Source organism: Panulirus ornatus, chromosome 55 (genome assembly GCF_036320965.1).
Source record: "Panulirus ornatus isolate Po-2019 chromosome 55, ASM3632096v1, whole genome shotgun sequence".
In the NCBI taxonomy this organism is placed as follows: domain Eukaryota; kingdom Metazoa; phylum Arthropoda; class Malacostraca; order Decapoda; family Palinuridae; genus Panulirus; species Panulirus ornatus.
In genome coordinates, this window is record NC_092278.1 from 20,850,136 (window position 1) to 20,871,757 (window position 21,622).

At 41.3% G+C, this 21,622-nt stretch overlaps 2 protein-coding genes across 7 annotated transcripts in view; one reads left to right on the forward strand and one right to left on the reverse strand.

Moving 5' to 3' along the window:
- Window positions 1-20,683, reverse strand: part of Creld (Cysteine rich with EGF like domains) — a 97,803-nt gene extending 77,120 nt beyond the window's left edge. For both annotated transcript variants that reach the window (XM_071693010.1, XM_071693009.1), the window contains exon 1: window positions 20,411-20,683. In XM_071693010.1, coding sequence (XP_071549111.1) covers window positions 20,411-20,589 — 179 coding nt within the window. In that variant the 5' untranslated portion in view covers window positions 20,590-20,683. The remainder of the gene's footprint in view (window positions 1-20,410) is intronic.
- LOC139765514 (U-scoloptoxin(01)-Er1a-like) lies at window positions 1,091-18,407 on the forward strand. 5 transcript variants are annotated; one of them, XM_071693004.1, is made up of 5 exons: window positions 1,091-1,179; window positions 10,797-10,877; window positions 11,769-11,863; window positions 14,018-14,185; window positions 15,766-18,407. In XM_071693004.1, exons 2-5 carry the CDS (start codon window positions 10,871-10,873, stop codon window positions 15,958-15,960), a joined length of 465 nt encoding a protein of 154 aa, XP_071549105.1. In that variant the 5' UTR covers window positions 1,091-1,179; window positions 10,797-10,870; the 3' UTR covers window positions 15,961-18,407. The 5 variants fall into 5 exon arrangements, with proteins under 5 accessions (XP_071549105.1, XP_071549109.1, XP_071549104.1 ...); XM_071693008.1 differs by lacking the exon at window positions 1,091-1,179 and adding an exon at window positions 9,715-9,987; XM_071693003.1 differs by lacking the exon at window positions 1,091-1,179 and adding an exon at window positions 9,715-9,966.
- Window positions 20,684-21,622: the final 939 nt, after the last annotated feature.

Below are 21,622 nucleotides of genomic sequence, written 5' to 3' on the forward strand. Positions count from 1 at the left end.
CTCTCTCTCTCTCTCTCTCTCTCTCTCTCTCTCTCTCTCTCTCTCTCTCTCTCTCTCTCTCTCTCTCTCTTCTGCCACAGACAAATGCAAGTTCCCGGAATTCCAAATTCTCTCTCTCCCTCCACCCCGCCCCGCCCCGCCCCAGCAGACTAGAACCCCAGCTGAACTAACCCCCCCACCCCAGCCTACTCCACCCCTGGACTCCAGGAGCGATGGCCGAGCATGTTCCACGCCTTCAACACGGTCATCTTTCTCACAGTACTACCAAAATGTTTTCCCCACCTCCCCAAAATGCTACGCCGGGAAGCCCTTCATGAAACCTTCCCCTCCGTCCCGTGAAGCACTAACGTTCCATTAGTCTTCGTTCGCCTCGTTGCCAAACACAAACCTCTTTCGTACGCATTATCTTCTACGTTCACCATCTGGTCGGACGAGCGAATAGAATCAAAAAAAATTAATCCATAAAATACAATTACGAACGAGGAATTCCAATCACGAAGACCATCGACCGTGTTACGAAACGTAACGAAACGCGCCGATCGTAAGTGGTAATATAAAAAAAAAAAAGAAAACGGGGGGTGGGTGGTGGTTGGTGTGCGAGCTGGCTAGTCGGCGGGAGAAAGTGGAACACCTCAAGTCGTTCACCTTGACTGAAACTTTTAGGGAAAAGTTTCCACCTTTGGTCAAAACAAGAGCAAGATTACGTCATGTCGTAATCATAGCAGTAGTTCAGTGATTAAGATCAAGTCTTGAAACTTGGTATTGTATAGATCAAATGATTAATTCGTGTTTCATTTGGTAATTTCTTTTTTTTCCCCCTTGATGTAACTGTCACTTTCATACCGGAATATAATGGCACGTAACAAGCAAGCAGGGTCACTATCCAACAAAGTAATTAGACTTGATGCCGACGCGAGCGTCAAACGACCTTGACCCCGTTAGAAAAGGGAAACTACCAGGAACATTATAAAAAACGGAATACGGTGGGGGAAAAAAAAAAAAAAAACGAGCGTCCGAAAATGAAAGGTGGACGCCCGCTGTCGAGTGAATTTGGAAGGTGGGGTTGCTCACGCCCGCCTACCCAGCCCGGCCAACACTCTCGCTTTCAGTCTGTGTCAGACGACCGTACCGGCAACACCTCCTCCCGTGTTCTGTGTCCCATTGTGCGGGTGTGTGTGTGTGTGTATCTCAAAATGACCCCAGTGCTTGTGTATATAAACTGAACATATTTGTCACTCTTACAGAACAAATGATTCTAATTCACATTTACACAATCCAGTGTACGGAAATTGATGTAATGTACAATGTTTGGACGTGTTGATAATTTTCATAAAGCAATAATTTTGTTAGAGACATTGACTGTAAATCGTCTTGTAATGCACTGGAATTCTGACATAGGTTGTTTAGGGTGAAATACGAATTAAAAGCATGTTTTTTTTTTTCTACTATAGCAGTTCTGTTTTTTTCTGAACAGTTAAATTGAAATTAGAAATAAATGGCAGCTCCATTTCTTTGGCTGTTACGAAATGACTTCTCTTATTCATACGTACACACGTGTGACAATTATTCATACTCATGAAAGGGCCAAAAGTTGGCATACAAATCAAGAAAACGTAAAAATATGGCTTAAGTAATTGTGTGTGGGCCTTGTCATATATATACTGAATCAGTGTCTGTAATGTTGAAGAGGTGGGCGGTGTCCACAGCCCAGACGAGAAAGTATAACCCACACATACCTGGGGAGTGTGGTTTCTGATGGGTTTGTGTCTGGCGGGGTTGGCGATTTCAGACTGGGTTGTTGGACCCACGTATAGTGCTTACTGTGTCATCTCGGTGTGTGTGTATATATATAGTAGGTGTGTGTGTTGTTAATGTTGAGTTTGCTGGTGTTGGAAGACATTAGAGTATAAGTGGTTGCAGACTAGGTGGCTGAGGGGTTAAGTGCTCCTGCAAAGGACTAAGTGTTAACACAATGAGGTGGGACTGTACAGGGACAAGCTGTACTTATGTTGAATGTTTGCTTGAGTGTTTATGGTCATCGCTAGGCAGCTGGGTGATCGTTATCAAAGTTGGACGTAGTTTAGAGCAGTTAGCTCTTGAGAGGGTGGATGGGTGAGGCATAGAGTCGAGCGACTGAAGTGTTTGGAAAGGATGATACAGGATTCTTTTCCTTGTCTAAAATATGGAACAAGTGAGGTTCCTATGGGGTGTTGAACTCGTTTTAGCTCCCATGTTAACGTGTGTGTGTGTGTGTGTGTGTGTGTGTCATTTGTGATGACCAGAATAGTTGCTGTTTTGAAGAGCGCGAGTAACTTGGACATTCAAGATGACTTTACAGTGCATATATATATATATATATATATATATATATATATATATATATATATATATATATATATATATATATATGCAGCTTCTTTTAGTGGTTCATGGACATACAGAGAGCGAAAACGTATATTCTTTACTCTGTAAAAAGATCATGCAGATTATTTCTCATCATATATACGAAAAAAATGATGGAAAATAAAAGTCATAGATTAGAAACCCAGCGTGCGTTATGTAGTGAATATATAGACTTACATACGACATATATATACATATATATCCCAGCTTCGCTAATGGTGTGGGTCTAGTGGTCAGCGGTGCTGGCTGAGGACGCATTCAAATGCAGCCCGCATTCGAGCGCAAAGGTTCGAATCCTAGTCGGTCTACAGTCAACCCAGCTGTTCATCCTTCGCTAAGGATTGGTCGATGAATTGAATACCTGGCTTAGGATATATATATATATATATATATATATATATATATATATATATATATATATATATATATATATATATATATATATATTCCATGTATGAGGGGAACAGTAACATATACGAACACACTTGCGGAACAGGACTTATTCTGCTCTGTTGTAACACTGCACCAGCTGGGGAATTTGCTGTGTTGTAAGATCACACCACGAGGGAATTTTGTGTCGTAAGATCACAACCCCAGGGGAGTCTGGTCAGTCGTAAGATTACAACCCCAGGGGAGTCTGGATAGTCGTAAGTCTGGTCATTCGTAAGATCACAACCCCAGGGGAGTCTGGTCAGTCCTAAGATCACAACCCCAGGGGAGTCTGGTCAGTCCTAAGATCACAACCCCAGGGGAGTCTGGTCAGTCGTAAGATCACAACCCCAGGGGAGCTGGTCATTCGTAAGATCACAACCCCAGGGGAGTCTGGTCAGTCCTAAGATCACAACCCCAGGGGAGTCTGGTCAGTCCTAAGATCACAACCCCAGGGGGGCCTGGTCAGTCGTAAGATCACAACCCCAGGGGAGTCTGGATAGTCGTAAGATCACAACCCCAGGGGAGTCTGGTCAGTCGTAAGATCACAACCCCAGGGGAGTATGCATAGTCGTAAGATCACAACCCCAGGGGAGTCTGGTCAGTCGTAAGATCACAACCCCAGGGGAGTATGCATAGTCGTAAGATCACAACCCCAGGGAAGTGTGGTTAGTTGTAAGATTACAACCCCAGGGGAGTCTGCATAGTCGTAAGATCACAACCCCAGGGGAGTCTGGTCAGTCGTAAGATCACAACCCCAGGGGAGTATGCATAGTCGTAAGATCACAACTCCAGGGGAGTCTGGTCAGTCGTAAGATCACAACCCCAGGGGAGTCTGGTCAGTCGCAAGATCACAACCCCAGGGGAGTCTGGTCAGTCGTAAGATCACAACCCCAGGGGAGTCTGGTCAGTCGTAAGATCATAACCCCAGGGGAGTCTGGATAGTCGTAAGATCACAACCCCAGGGGAGTCTGGTCAGTCGTAAGATCACAACCCCAGGGGAGTCTGGATAGTCGTAAGATCACAGCCCCAGGGGAGTCTGGATAGTCGTAAGACCACAACCCCAGGGGAGTCTGGTCAGTCGTAAGATCATAACCCCAGGGGAGTCTGGATAGGCGTAAGATCACAACCCCAGGGGAGTCTGGTCAGTCGTAAGATCACAACCCCAGGGGAGTCTGGTCAGTCGTAAGATCACAACCCCAGGGGGGCCTGGTCAGTCGTAAGATCACAACCCCAGGGGAGACTGGTCAGTCGTAAGATCACAACCCCAGGGGGGCCTGGTCAGTCGTAATATCACAACCCCAGGGGAATCCGTCGCAAGTGAGTATCTTTTAAGGCTCACATACGGACACTGTAATGTTCATCAAGATAACACTATCTACAGAGTTCGACGTCGCGCAAGATCACATCGTCGGCCTAAATTTCGTGTTATCTTGGATGACATCATCACACGAGTTTGCTATTATACGATCACAGTTCTAGAAACGTCTCATACCCTACCCTCACACACACCACTGGGGCACACTCGTGTCGTGCGATCACTCCGGAAGCTCCGTGGTTTACAAAGCCTTTCCAATTTTTTTATTTCTATATATAAATATACCTAATTGCCTTTCCTGCCGTAACGAGGTAGCGCCAGGAACAAAGGAACAATGGCTTCGTTTGTACACACCCTTCCTCTCTCTCTCTCTCTCTCTCTCTCTCTCTCTCTCTCTCTCTCTCTCTCTCTCTCGTGTGTAATATACCGAAACCACAGACTCCTATACGTAGTCAGTCCCTTACAGTCCATTCTGTTGTTTCCCTTCGCCTTTTCCCATATGCCCTGGTTCATTCCACCGACACCACGTTGCTCCCCGTATACCACATGGATCTAAGTCTTTCTATCCCAGGCACGCCTCCCGTCTCACTTGCTCCCTTACACTTCTGACGACACAGATCCTCTTTGTCAAGTCTCTCTCTCTCTCTCTCTTCACTCATCCTCTCCATGTGTCCGACCCATTTCAGCACACCGTGTTCAGAAACCTACCACCACACACCCCACACCCCCCCCCCCCAACGTGCGACCTCTCCCCACCCTTACATTTCTTTCTCGAGCAACGACCTAACAAAGACCTAACAACCACCACCTCAGGCAAACGTCCCGTCATCACGAGACGGAACGACACTGCGTCGTCTCCAGACTTGCCTGCAGGGAGCAAGGCTGTGTGGATCAGACTCGCTTCTCTTGCCAAGACCATATCATACCACCCACCCACCCGGCCGGCCAAGACTTGAAGTCAGGCTGGGGCGCTGGACCGTACCGGTGTGCGTGTGTGTGTGTGTGTGGGGTGAGTGAGGCGGTAGAAAATGTAATGGGCGAGAGGAAAACGTTCAATGGTCATGTGCCGTAATGGATACAGCGTTACAGCGAAGTGCCGATGATGGAGTGGTGATGAATGTGTAGTGGCGTGGACAAGACATTCCCCTTAATATGACTTTACAAGAATGTAAGAAAAAGAAAAAAAAGAAAAGAAAATCGTGTGTGGGGGAAAATGACAGGAATATCTGAAAATTTTGCAATGATGGTAAAACATAAGTCTAGTTCAATGGAGGATGTGGAATACGAGGTGGAAAACCAAGAAATGACTTAAAATTTACGAGTAGAATACTTCGAAAATAGATACAAAGATAGACCCAATCTTTTCCAAGCCTTAGCAATCATATATATATATATATATATATATATATATATATATATATATATATATATATATATATATATATATATATATATATATATATATCGGTAAACAGTCAGCCATGATAAATATTAAATTCTGTTTTTATTTATATGATCCAATAAATCGACCAATAAATTACGGTTGGAAACGCGACCGTCCGTCCCTCTGGCCAATCAGAAGGTGTGTTGCTATGCCTCAACCAATCACAGTCCACTGGGCAGGGCGCAGTTCCCCGTCCACAACAAGGGACTCGTGATTGCTTGAGGGCCTTAATTACCCCCACTTAATTGGCACTTCTTGATAGCCTCATTACCGTTTCAAAAACGCAATATCTAACACTGCAAGAATATATATATATATATATATATATATATATATATATATATATATATATATATATATATATATATATATATATATATATGCCAGTACACTTTCAAGAAAAACGACAAACACTTATATAGAAAACGTAAAACGTCCAACTCGAGTCAAACCACTTTTTTTTTTTTTTTAAGATGGATTTAGAATGGTTAACGAGTGACTTGTTACTCTGGTGTGTTGGCTGTGAGTACAAATCAACCACCAGAGAGATGGTTCATACTAGCAAAGTACATAAAACCGAGGAGAAAGTGCTTTTGGCGTGTTCCTGTTATGGCCTAGCTTCCTGCATTCTTTAATGACCTCATTCCTAATTAACACCTACTCCTCAGAGGCATATAGGGTCCACAATCATAAGATCTCTTCATTATTTTTGAGAGATACATCAGTCTTACTTCCATTTGTATATCATTTTCACGTTTGAGTGCCTTCATTTTCCCTTGGAGCTTTATTAAAGTTGCTGAAAAATATATATATAATCTAAGTCTTGGATTATGTGACCCATAATGCCAGGGAAATTACCCTAATTTATGAGGTAATCTGTGGGAGCTATTACTGTTGATTATACAGCAGTCTAGCTTTCAAACGTGATCACTCGTTTTCTATATGTAGGTCTCATTCAATTAATATTCATTGAGTAACCTCATTACTGATGACATATATGCATATTTCTGTAGTTTACAACACCTGTTAACCATTGGAACATGGACAAGGTTTGAAACCAATGACACATACAGAGAAACCTAAATAATGTGCCCACACAGGCTAGCTTGAACTTTCATATTAATGATATACATGTTCTTTTCTTTTTTTTAAAACTGAGACGGCACGAATAGCCCAGACCCTAATCAAGACCATCCCATTAACGCTACACACACACACACACACACACACACACACACACACACACACGCACACAAACATATATATATATATATATATATATATATATATATATATATATATATATATATATATATATATATATGCTCTGTGGAAGGTATTAAGAATATATGGTGTGGGAGGCAAGTTGTTAGAAGCAGTGAAAAGTTTTTATCGAGGATGTAAGGCATGTGTACGTGTAGGAAGAGAGGAAAGTGATTGGTTCTCAGTGAATGTAGGTTTGCGGCAGGGGTGTGTGATGTCTCCATGGTTGTTTAATTTGTTTATGGATGGGGTTGTTAGGGAGGTAAATGCAAGAGTCTTGGAAAGAGGGGCAAGTATGAAGTCTGTTGGGGACGAGAGAGCTTGGGAAGTGAGTCAGTTGTTGTTCGCTGATGATACAGCGCTGGTGGCGGATTCATGTGAGAAACTGCAGAAGCTGGTGACGGAGTTTGGTAAAGTGTGTGGAAGAAGAAAGTTAAGAGTAAATGTGAATAAGAGCAAGGTTATTAGGTACAGTAGGGTTGAGGGTCAAGTCAATTGGGAGGTGAGTTTGAATGGTGAAAAACTGGAGGAAGTGAAGTGTTTTAGATATCTGGGAGTGGATCTGTCAGCGGATGGAACCATGGAAGCGGAAGTGGATCATAGGGTGGGGGAGGGGGCGAAAATTTTGGGAGCCTTGAAAAATGTGTGGAAGTCGAGAACATTATCCCGGAAAGCAAAAATGGGTATGTTTGAAGGAATAGTAGTTCCAACAATGTTGTATGGTTGCGAGGCGTGGGCTATGGATAGAGTTGTGCGCAGGAGGATGGATGTGCTGGAAATGAGATGTTTGAGGACAATGTGTGGTGTGAGGTGGTTTGATCGAGTAAGTAACGTAAGGGTAAGAGAGATGTGTGGAAATAAAAAGAGCGTGGTTGAGAGAGCAGAAGAGGGTGTTTTAAAATGGTTTGGGCACATGGAGAGAATGAGTGAGGAAAGATTGACCAAGAGGATATATGTGTCGGAGGTGGAGGGAACGAGGAGAAGAGGGAGACCAAATTGGAGGTGGAAAGATGGAGTGAAAAAGATTTTGTGTGATCGGGGCCTGAACATGCAGGAGGGTGAAAGGAGGGCAAGGAATAGAGTGAATTGGAGCGATGTGGTATACAGGGGTTGACGTGCTGTCAGTGGATTGAATCAAGGGATGTGAAGCGTCTGGGGTAAACCATGGAAAGCTGTGTAGGTATGTATATTTGTGTGTGTGGACGTGTGTATGTACATGTGTATGGGGGGGGTTGGGCCATTTCTTTCGTCTGTTTCCTTCCGCTACCTCGCAAACGCGGGAGACAGCGACAAAGTACAAAAAAAAAAAAAAAAAAAAAAATATATATATATATATATATATATATATATATATATTATCCCTGGGGATAGGGGAGAAAGAATACTTCCCACGTATTCCCTGCGTGTCGTAGAAGGCGACTAAAAGGGGAGGGAGCGGGGGGCTGGAAATCCTCCCCTCTCACTTTTTTTTTTAATTTTCCAAAAGAGGGAACAGAGAAGGGGCCCAGGTGAGGATATTCCCTCAAGGGCCCAGTCCTCTGTTCTCAACGCTACCTCGCTAATGCGGGAAATGGCGAATAGTATGAAAGAAAGTATGAATATATATATATATATATATATATATATATATATATATATATATATATATATATATATATATATATATATCCTAGCCTGATTCAGGATCCATTTTATCGACCAACCCTTATGGGTGGACGAACAGCTGGGCTGACTGTGGGCCGACTGGCGTAACTAGGATTCGAACCTATGCGCTGGACCCTGTCATTTCCGTAGCGTTCGATAACGCATATCAAAATATGGCCCGTCCATGATATTCCGTGTCTCTACCTTATCGTCTAACAACACTCGTCATTCCAGCAGTGAACGTTTTACACCAACCCCCCCAGCCTGTTGGTTGGTGGTGAGGGCGTCAACACTCCATATGTCAAAGCTCGGGTTCGTATCCTCCTCCGCCTCCGCCTCTGGTCGTGGTCAATGCTCGTTGTGATCAGGTACTCTTACTAAACCATCCACCCGACCTTCTTTTCGAGAGGTTACGGTACCTTGCAGGTGTTCCTTGAATTCGCTTACGTGATCCTTGAATTCGCTTACGTGATCCTTGAATTCGCTTACGTGATCCTTGAATTCGCTTACGTGATCCTTGAATTCGCTTACGTGACCCTTGAATTCGCTTACGTGATCCTTGAATTCGCTTACGTGATCCTTGAATTCGCTTACGTGATCCTTGAATTCGCTTACGTGATCGTTGAATTCGCTTACGTGGTCCTTGAATTCGCTTACGTGATCCTTGAATTCGCTTACGTGGTCCTTAATTCGTTTACGTGATCCTTAATTCGCTTACGTGGTCCTTAATTCGCTTAAGTGATCCTTGAATTCGCTTACGTGATCCTTGAATTCGCTTAAGTGATCCTTGAATTCGCTTACGTGATCCTTAATTCGCTTACGTGGTCCTTCATTGGCTTACGTGGTCCTTAATTGGCTTACGTGATCCTTAGCTCACTCGGAAGGGCATATATATATATATATATATATATATATATATGGCCCCTCTACCCTTCCTACGTAGGCAGACGCACAATCATAATAACCCGTAAAATGTGGAGAGACGGTGTAAACTGACGGACGTGCGTGTAGACAGGGACAGGCTGGCTGACGGGGAGCGACCAGCTTGCGACAGAGAACGGAGACGTCAGATCCAGTGAACTCCAGCGGGGAGATTTAAGGCGCCAACTTCACCCCCTGGAGCACGCCAAGTCTGGCGGGTATTTATAGCAAGCACTAGGCAGGCCCCGGGTGGCACTATGCCATCTTGAGGTGAGGGGCCCCCGGGCGGCACAGTGCCATCTTGACGAGTGGTGCAAGACGAACACAGTGCCATCCTAGCCCACTAGTGGCTCGGTCAGCCAAACCTTCAACACAGGACGATAAACACCTTTTGGGGGGTGTGGGTGTGTGTGTCGGGGACTGGGACGCAACGCGCTACCACAGCGTATGCCTCCGTCTTTTCTTTTCTCCCCCGCTCCCCGCTCCCGAACTCCTGAATGTGTCTATGTGGATCGCCAACGCGGCTCGTTCCCAACGCTTGGGGGTTGGTAGCTTGTTCTAAGTGGTCGGTAAATGGGGTATATGTGATCCTAAAACGTACACTGAAAATCCCGTGGAGGACCCCTTCGCTCCAAAGGAGTCCATCAGTTCCCTGCTCCTGCGTGGAGTGCACCCTCAAAGGTTCAGAAAACCCTAGAAAAGTTGCGATAATAATAACAATAATAATGTCATTTTGCATATTCTTGTCTCCCCCCTTGAATCTCGTTCTCGTTTTCTTTTTAAAATTATAAGTTCCCTTGTGATGCATTTCAAGGATTAAATTCATATTTCCTGCTATCCCATCTCCTCTTCCACTTCCTTCTTTAAAAATTGCATCTTTTTATCCATTATTCTTTCTTTCGGGCATAAGTCTGCAAGATTATTTATTTTCGATAACTCATTTTTTTTCTTTTTCTTAAATAAACACTAATCTTTTTTTTTTTTTGGAAATATCTACTCTTGGTTTCGTATATGGAATGTCGACTCCTGTGACATACACACTATGTGCTGTAACATATCCAAACTGTTATATCTGTAATATAACAACTGATAATGTCTTATATCGAATTTGATCTACCTAGCGTCATAATCCATTCTTATCTCCAAAGATGTATTTTCCTGCGTATTTTCCTCATTTCTTATATGACAGACCATACCCATAGAATGTATATGGTCTGTCATATACGCAGAATGTATATGGTCTCAGAATTATTTTGAACACCTTAAGGTTTTAACGAATTATCACTTCGTGATTATGATGACATATACATGCCTCATCATGATTATGATAGCACATACCATATATAATATTCGTTATTTCTTTTTTTTTTTCAGGTAAAACACTGCATTACTCAAAAAAGGTTATCCAAGCCATTTGGAATAGAATTCTTAAGGTCGGAGGATCAACAATGATAAGTGAGTAATATCAATTTGTGTTCAGTGCATTATAAAGTATTCAATTCCTCTTTGATAAATATCTTCATATAACGCTATCTTTATATACAGAACTACAGCTATCAAAATTCCGTCTATATACCCTTTGATATATATATATTTTTGTATAACCCAATCTACATAAACATAAATATAGCCATCAAAATTACGTCTATATATAGACATGCACATATATACTGCCATACTTTACCAGCATAACAACAGTAAATCTAACTGAGTCCAGAAATGAGAAAGGCTACAACTTTTTAGGTTATTTGTCTCTCACTAATATATATATATATATATATATATATATATATATATATATATATATATATATATATATATATATATTTATATATATATATATATATATATATATATATATATATATATATATATATATATATATATATTGGAAAGGATCACATGTTTACCAAATGGCGTCCTAGCGTCGTCTCTTCGATGTATATCAACTGACTTTTATTCCTCTCTTGTCTAACCTGATGATGTGATTATTACACGAAAGTGCACTTAGGAACTTATCGTGTTTCATTTTCCCCCTGGACTCATAGGAATATCTTAATCACGCGCAAAATTATGATCCTTTCCAATATATATATATATATATATATATATATATATATATATATATATATATATATATATATATATACACACACACATATATATATATATATATATATATATATATATATATATATATATATATATATATATATATATATATATATATGACACGCACACACATATGTATTCATACATGCGTACATACGTATCTACATTCTGTGCACATACATAATGGAAATACACTAAAATATGGCTAGCTAATGCTAAGGTTGTTGTCGACAGTGAGGTGGTGGAGATCAGTGTTGGTGATGATGGTGGCGATGCTGGCCATCTCCAACACCGCCAGTGGACAGTATGAACCTCAAGCCCCACCACAGGTTAGTGGCATTCATATCTAACGAATCATTAATCTTTTTCTCAGTAATTATCTTTAATACCTCCAATTCTGATTTAACATTTTCTGTAATCAATATTCTTAACACCTCCCATTCTGACTTTAAAGAAAACTTTCTTGAATTTATATTCAATTTTGCATACGAAAATCAGCTAAAAATAATTATATGACTGACAAGTGACGGGTTATTTTAATACGGTTTTCTTTACATCGGGTGAAAGTAATTATTTAAACTTCAGCGAGCTATAAATGTGCGTTATTTATATAAGAACATTTAATGGCTCATTTCGTGCGTGAAACCAATTAGGACCAGTTACTCTGTGTACTTGTAAATCATAAAAATGATCATGTCGTGGAACAGAACCAAAAGATAAAAAGCAAAATTGCGAAGTGGAAAAAAAAAAGAAAACGAGAGTTTGAGCGACAGTTAATATAAACGTTGCGGTGAACTTCGTCACTTTCATTTCCACTTACCTAAGAAATAAAATCTTTATGGCTCAAATCTCCGTAACTGTTCCTTCGTTTAGGGAAATAATATATTTGTGATACAAATTAGATTACGATAAATCATCTATTTCCAATTCTTAACTGCTATGATTGGAGAGGATGAGTTATGTAGGAGGTAAAAAAAAAAAAATGTTTTGGGAGGAGGGGTTTCTTGGAGGGGTTCCTTGGAGGGGGTTCCTTGGAGGGGTTTCTTGGAGGAGTGTGGTGATTGAAGAACGGTGTCTTGGAGCTTACGATTTTCGAAGGGGGGTCTACACAGAGTCCTAATTTGCATAAGAATGTCTGGGTATGGACGGTGTGTTTATATAATGACATGTTTACGTGTGTGTGTGGGGGGGGGGTTGATGCTTGCGTGCGCTTCAAACCGCTAGGAAACAACTTTCTAAAGTGCGAAAAAAAAGTGAAAGTCCAAAGTATAAAAGTAGTAGCAGCCCTGGTATACCAAAGTAACAACCCACAAAGTATAAGTATTACCAGCCTAGGTGTAAATAAAAAAAAAAGTGGCACATCATTAAAGTAACAACCACTTAAAAAATGGATAAATAAAACTATTGCATTCAGCATAAGGTCTCCATGAGGAAGGTGGGGGGAGGGGGGGTCGTTAACCCACCATATGTACGACCTCTTCCTTATAGAAAGATCCTATACGACCAACTCCATTTTACACTTTTCCCCTCTCAAAACATACCCTTCAGCATGTACGACTTTACGACCCCCTCTCAGTGCACCAAAACATACCCTTCAGCATGTACGACTTTACGACCCCCTCTCAGTGCACCAAAACATACCCTTCAGCATGGACGACTTTACGACCCCCTCTCAGTGCACCAAAACATATCCTTCAGCATGTACGACTTTACGACCCCTCTCAGTGCACCAAAACATACCCTTCAGCATGTACGACTTTACGACCCCCTCTCAGTGCACCAAAACATATCCTTCAGCATGTACGACTTTACGACCCCCTCTCAGAGCACCAAAACATACCCTTCACCATGTACGACTTTACGACCCCCTCTCAGTGCACCAAAACATACCCTTCACCATGTACGACTTTACGACCCCCTCCCAGTACACCAAAACATACCCTTCAGCATGTACGACTTTACGACCCCTCTCAGTGCACCAAAACATAACCTTCACCATGTACGACTTTACGACCCCCTCTCAGTGCACCAAAACATATCCTTCAGCATGTACGACTTTACGACCCCCTCTCAGTGCACCAAAACATACCCTTCAGCATGGACGACTTTACGACCCCCTCTCAGTGCACCAAAACATATCCTTCAGCATGTACGACTTTACGACCCCTCTCAGTGCACCAAAACATACCCTTCAGCATGTACGACTTTACGACCCCCTCTCAGTGCACCAAAACATATCCTTCAGCATGTACGACTTTACGACCCCCTCTCAGAGCACCAAAACATATCCTTCAGCATGTGCGACTTTACGACCCCTCTCAGAGCACCAAAACATATCCTTCAGCATGTACGACTTTACGACCCCTCTCAGAGCACCAAAACATATCCTTCAGCATGTACGACTTTACGACCCCTCTCAGTGCAACAACTTTTTTTCCACGACCCTCCCGCTCTCTCTATCTCGTCTCTCTCCCTCTCTCCAGCAAGTGTACGACTACAGCTGCGAGTCCACGGAGAACGACCCCGACGCCGACTGCATCTTCGGGGTAGCCGGCAAGGACTACCCGACCCTGGAACAGGTCCCGAACACGAAGTTCACCTGCAGTGGCCTCCTTCCCGGGATCTACGCTGACCCCGATGCAGCATGTCAGGTCAGTACCGGTCACGAGACGTTTTCTTCCAAGTTTTGCCGAGGAAGACAATGAGAAGTCGCCGAGCGCTAGAGTGTGTATAGCGGTGTGAGGAGAGAAAGAGGGCGTCGCAACAACTCATCCTCGAGTTGCTAACGGTCACAAAGCAATTGTGTGACGTAGCAGCTTTCAAAATATGGCTTAACATTAGTGTCATCCTCTCTCTCTCTCTCTCTCTCTCTCTCTCTCTCTCTCTCTCTCTCTCTCTCTCTCTGAATCATCGAACGCGCTGTGCGTCCGTCTCTCCTCAACATCTCGAAATTCCTACATCCTCTCCTTTGTTTAAATCCCCCTACCCCCCTCCCCTCCATCCCTTTAAACCACCCTATCATTAATATTCGCCGCCTCTTCCCTCCCTTTCACTTCCCCCCTAAGAAGAGCCCCCCGTCATCCGGGGTCATGGGCCCACCCATCTCCCGGGTCACGGATTTTTCCCGCCATCACCACAACAACAATATACACAACTTCCCGCCCAGTGACGTCATGGCCGCCATGATGGATGCCGTTCTGTTGTTGATGTTCGCTGGCCCGGAGCGTCGGCGACCGTAATGTCCACATTAAGTCCTTCTATTTTGTTCTTGTTCTCCCATGTTTAGCCTGGCTGTCAGAAATCTACGCTTGACGTAAACTGCGCAAGTTAGCTACATTACATGAAAGTTATTTTGCGAAAATAAACGAACAATACTTTTCTAAGTAGAATGCATCCATATTAAAGTGTCCAAAGTTAACTCTTTCAAAAAAATGAATAGCAAGCGTTATGTTGTTTATTTTGAATTAAAAAGCAAAACTTTTTTCATGAACTGAAATTCAGGACAGTTGAAACGCTAATCGCAAAAATTAGATACATTATGTGTACTGTTCCCAATTGTTATACAAAGCAAAAGTTAACAAAACTCTCTCTAATTGTTTTAGCACAGAATTTTCCTGATTGTTATATGAGTCTGCCTTGAATTATTTCTGCTACATAACGTCTTTGCTTTCTAAACTCCCTTCCTTTGGTTTTTCTGCTAATCTCAGTTCTTTAATGACATTTCCCGCGTTGGCGAGGTACCATTAAGAACGGTGGACTAAGCTTATGTATATATATATATATATATATATATATATATATATATATATATATATATATATATATATATCAGGAATATGTGAACAATTGCTTCCCTTGCACATAACTAATCCACCATTTTAAAGCCTAGCTCCATAAACTACTACTGGTACACTCCGACAGCTTCTGCCCTGGTTCAGCCCAGTTACAGTACCCTACCCCACACCCCACACCACACCGATCCCATTCACACCATTCAGTGCACGCCTCTTGCCCTCCTGAATACATTCAGGTACCAATACCTCAAACAAATCAAATTCTTCAACTTTCCACCTCTCTCTCTCTCTCTCTCTCTCTCTCTCTCTCTCTCTCTCTCTCTCTCTCTCTCTCTCTCTCTCTCTCCAAGTTAACGTACATTACCACATATCAAAATTCAGGCCATGCATAACTGTAACAATACGCGCCTAACTGTATGCATACTGTACCCCTACAGGTGTACCACATGTGCATGCATGACGGGAACAAGCACTCCTTCCTGTGCCCGCGAGGTACGCTCTTTAACCAGGAGTACTTCGTCTGCGACCTGTGGTTCAACGTGGACTGCGACCGCGCCACCAGCTTCTACTCCCTCAACGAGTACATCTACAAGGACCCCGAACCCAAAGAAGACAAGATCAGCTACGTTTAAAAGCCGATAAAGATAGTTTTATTTGCCGATCTGGTATATCGTCTTCGCTTTAAAGTATGAGGATGTTGGTCGATGTTGGTCGATGCCCGTTTTCTAATCTGTACATCTAATCATGTGATACGATTCGCACTTGTGTGTCTGTGGTTTCTAATCCGCCCTTTATTCGATTCAAATTCCTTATAATCCCTGTTCATCCGAAGTCTAGATGCTCCTCTGGCATTCTAAAACCAATAGCGTAAATTCATTAAACCTTATAAATGCGTAATTCAGTTTTAATTTATATTAAATATCAATCATCTGTCTGCACTTAACAAAATATAATGTATATACTTTCCTTTGGTGTATGAAAAATTTCGTGTAAATAAACATACAGCGAGAAAGCTTACACGATCAGGAATATTTTTATGGTAATTTACGATGAAACCTATATAACTACATATATAAATATTTTGGATATTTATCATAATTTTGTATCTAGTAGTATTTAAGGAATGTTAATGCCCCTATTCCAATAAATTACTCGACTCAATTTAATATTTTTAATAATTCTATGTTCAAAGGTGATATTCAAAAGTAACCGAATTGCAGACTGATTTCTTTCTTAAGCCAGTAACAATTATCAGATGTATTTATCAAAGTGTTTATCGAAACGAATTCTAACGATTCATGAACCATTTGAGGAAGAACAATGGAACGCAATAATCTTAACTCTGTCCATCTTCCGTAACGGCCATAAACACTTTTGAATTGAGGGTAAAACTGTCTCTTGGTTCGCGGTGGCTTGGCGCTATTTTCACTCCCGATACAATTACACATACTCGTGGATCTTAGAGGTGTTCTCCCCCCACTATTGTGCCAAGATTTATTATTGATAGCGACTGTCCGTCTGTCTGTGTGTCTGGTTGTCTGTGTACATATGTTTCCGAATGAAGTCCATTTCGCGTGTTATTTAAGACGACAGTTCAAGTCAACTCCCGGTTGATTTCAGCCTTATTCGAATCTGCTCCTTACTTAACATAGGTTCTCATTTGTATGACGATCATAATAACAATAATAATACTCACAGGATTCTAAAATAATAAGTGTAAATACGGAGTGACTTCTTTGAAAGAGTAATTTAAGAAATACTGAGTGCTTTCTTAGGAAATAATTGTTTTAGATATTTTCTTTGAATTTATATAGATATATATATATATACACATTCTGAGCGCATTTTCAAAGCAATCAATTAGTGCTCTTTTCATCACCTGTGGGGGCGGTGCCGCGAGGTCGAAAGTGGTTTGTGATTGGTGGTGATTAGCCAGTCACAGACCAGTTTCCCCTCTGTACCTAAACCTATCGTCGGATGACGCAATACCGTCTAGATGAAAATAACGAAATAATGATACTAATGATAATCATTTCGCTTTACTAGATCGTAGTAATTACCTCCACGTGGTTTAACATCGTCAAATTTCATCGTAACAACTTGATTGCTTCCGAAATGTCAGCTTAGCAAGCCCTCTCTAGAGTGTAACCCGTACTTAGGCCCTGGAGTCCAGTGTCACAACGGTGGCCCAGTTACCACTATTTCACTCGTTAAGTGATTTCTTTTTTTTCACTCGTATATTTGCCCATATTATATGATTAAGTTATGTAGTAAAGTGTATTTTTTCAGAGTAAATATTCATCACTTCTATACAGCTTAAGAATAAATGCCTTATTACAGGATAAAACTATGAATGAAGCGTTTTTGAAAGAAATGGCATAGTTTTAATCCAAAACAAAGAAACATATGTAAAAAAAAAAAACTAATGTACGTTTGTGCGGAGAATTTTGAATTTAATAATAAACTTACTTCATTATAGAAAAGGTTACCACTGAAAAAAAAAATTCTACTTCGTATAGACTACATTTATTCTTAAGTACCACATCCTTCCTATATTTTTAAAACGAGATTCCTAATATATTACGAAAATCATGAGATTCTTCGCGTTTAATAGTGAACAACTATTTTGCATCACGAAATGTGAACCTTACAATGTATTTAGGATTATTTCTTGTAGGTATGTGATAGTAAAAGCCATCCTGTGTTAGATCCTAATCATACTGGTGTATAATTATTATACGACTTACTCACTATAAAACGATGTTTTGTACATCTTGTACTATGTGTACAGAAGTATTTTTGTCGAAATGAACCCTAAGATTCACAGCTCCCACGTCTGATAGGGGAAACATGTAAAGCCTGGTGTTTGACCATATTCTATGGGGCTTTATATTTGGAACTGGTACATCATATCTACACGATTTCGTCAAATCAAAACTCTTGAAAGATCAGTAAATATTATCTTTAGATCAACTCTACATCCCTCACGAAATCATGGCAAATGATAACATAAATCAATTCTTTTTCGATCAATCTCATCAAAACGTCTTACATACAAATATGCAAATATATATATATATATATATAAAAAAAAAAAGAGGTTCCAAATGTAAGTATGATTCCCCTGCAGAACACCTTTCATAACTAGGTTTATGTTCGCATTTCCGTGGCTTTATTCATCTCTGGTGCTTTTGTTTTTTTTGTACAATGATTTGTTTAGGAGTCTTTATTACATATTACTAGGGAAAGATTGTGTTTTTTATCCTTCACTGCCAAGGCTTAAGCCCTTATAACATAACCCAACAACAGACATCATAACCCATCCGTGATATGATACTTTGATTGCGTGTTATAACAATCCATCTACATGACAATTCAATTCTATGTACGAACGCTTGAATGTAGTGACACCTTTCCAAAGATATCTTTCATCTCGATTCTATAGTAACCCTTCTACTTATGCTACCTCAATAAAGCAGCCAATGGAACCATGGAAGAGAAAGTGAGTCATAGGGTGGGGGTGGGGGCGAAGATTCTGGGAGCGTTGAAGAATGTGTGGGAAAAGAAAACGTTATCTCGGAGAGCGAAAATGGGTATATTTGAAGGAATAGTAGTCCCAACAATATATGGTCGCAAGGCATGGGTTATAGATAGGGTTGTGCGGAGGAGGGTGGATATGTTGGAAATGAAATGTTTAAGGACAGTATGTGTGTGAGGTGGTATGATCGAGCAAGCACTGAAAGGGTAAGAGGTGTGTGATCATAAAAAGAGTGTGGTTGAGAGAGCAGAAGAGTGTGTTGATAAGATTTGGACATATGGAGAAAATGATTGCTGAAAGGTGGATAAAGAGGATATATGTGTCAAAGGTGGAGGAAACAAGAAGTGAGAGACCAAATTGGAGGTGAAGGACGAAGTGAAAAAGATTTTGAGCGATGGGGCCTGAACATGCAGGAGGGTGAAAGGCGTGCACGGAATACAGTGAACTGGAACGATGTGGTATACTGGGGTTGACGTGTTGTCAATGGACTGAACCAGGACATGTGAAAAGTCTGGGGTAAACCATGGAAAGGTCTGTGTCGCCGGGATGTGGAAAGGGAGCTGTGGTTTCGGTACATTACACATGACAGGTAAAGACTGAATGTGAAAGAATCTGGCCTTTTTTGTCCGTTTTCCTGGGGCTACCTCCCTGAAGCAGGGGCTACCGATGTTCTTTCCTGTGGGGCGAGGTGGTGCCGATAATTTTTTTGAAGGCGAGCAAGTATATGTACATGTGCATATATGTATATGTACGTACATGTATATGTAAATATGTATATGTTTATATGTATATGTTCGTGCATGTGCGTGTATGTGTATATATATATATGTGTACATGAGTGGATGGGTGTTCGTCTGTTTCGTGGCGCTACCTCGCTGTCGTAGAAGGCAACTAAGAGAGGCGAGAGCGGGTGACTGGAAATCCTCCCCTCCTGTAATACTTTCCAAAAGAAAGAAACAGAGCCAAGAGTCAAGTGAGGATTTTCCCCTCTAGGGCTTTGTCATCTGTTCTTGACGCTACCTCCCTCACGCGGGAATGGCAAGCATGTATGAAATAAAAAAAAAATGTGTATATGTACATAACCCGATAGTAATCCGATAATATATCTCAAAAGTATGTCATGTTATGGCACCTCGGGCGTTGATATCTCATATCAGGGTCACTAAAGCAAACCTCTCATCCTTCTCAGTAAACCATCTCTCGCTTTTATGCCGAGGTCTATTTCCTCTCACGTTAACAAGCAGCAAGGAGCCCTCACTCACTTCATTTAATCGAGATTTTTGTAAAAATTTATCTACATTAAAGCCGCGAAAGATGCCTTAGGCAATTTTTTTTTTCTGCAATAGACCTAGACTCCAAGTTGATCCAAGGTTGAAAGTAACGTCTAAACTGTTAGAGTCAGTGAGGGTCACCTTCCTACCGTAACCATACACGTGAAACTTTCACAATTATCTCAATATCCTAGAAACAAGCAATAACCAATCTACATCAAACAGACATGACAACATCATCTATAATAAGGAATGAACCTGTCAACGTCTCACCTTTCGCGTTTGGGCCATAAATTGGCCGAAGCTGCTTTCCTTTTAGCTCCTCCAGGTTCACCAGCCGGGGAGGTCAGTGGCGACTTCGTGCCCCACCATCTGGCCGGGAACCAACCTTTTACATCCCCTTGACCAAGACACAGCGATCTACTCACTTCAGCAGCTTCCTCTCTGTCCATCGAGAGAATTAATCTAATTGAAAAGCGAAGGTGTGTTTGCAAAATGTCAAGGTCACATTTGCCGCCACTTATCACTCCACAAAAGTAAACAAACTGAAGGATGGTGTCGATCGCATATGGCACAGTTGGATGTCCGTTTCTAATCCTTCCTTTCACGTCTTGAAATATACACAAGACCTCTCTTGTGCTCGAATGATGAAAAAAAAGCCATAATAATTCAAAAGTTATATGAAGGTTAATACAGAAAGTCACAATTTCCCTCGTTCATTCAAGTTCACACAGGTACCTCAGCCTTTGTTTTCATCGAGTACAGTCATCATTATTCCAAGGATGGACTGGCTCCGTTTTCGTCTTCACAAAATGAGAAAGGTGCCAACCTGTTATGTTCCTCACTTGGTAGAATATGAGGTTTATCATATTCATATAAATTTGACTGAAGAGAAATTAAAAATATACATGGAATATAATAAAAATTAGGATATACCCATCTTGGGCCAATCGAGCGAATAGCTGTGTCGTTGAAATTACTGAGATGTAAATTTATATCAGAACACATGACTGAAACTATGATTCTCAAAACATAAGAGAAAAATATATATATATATCGAAAAATACGTGAACTTTAGCAAAGACGGCAACTGCAGTGGAAACAACACAAAATTATCAACATTTTCAGATGCTAAAGAATACAGAAACACTCATCTAAATGAAAGAAGTGAAAACCCTTTACATAATAGATTATATGTGTTGCTGTAGAGCGTAAATTAGAAATAGAATACTGTTGAGGGTCTGGAAGAAGAGAACCTGGTACTGCGCAATCATCCAGAAGAGGAAAGTGACAAGGTATGGGTGAGGTGACGTCACTGACCTGGGCACTTTCACCGCGCTCAGCTGCACACACGCACACACACACACACACACACACACACACGTGAGATTATAGAAGAGGAAGGTTATAGATTATAGAGGAGAGGCAGCCAGGCATGAAATGTTGGATTATAGACGAGAAGCTGGGAATGTAAAATTAAAACTG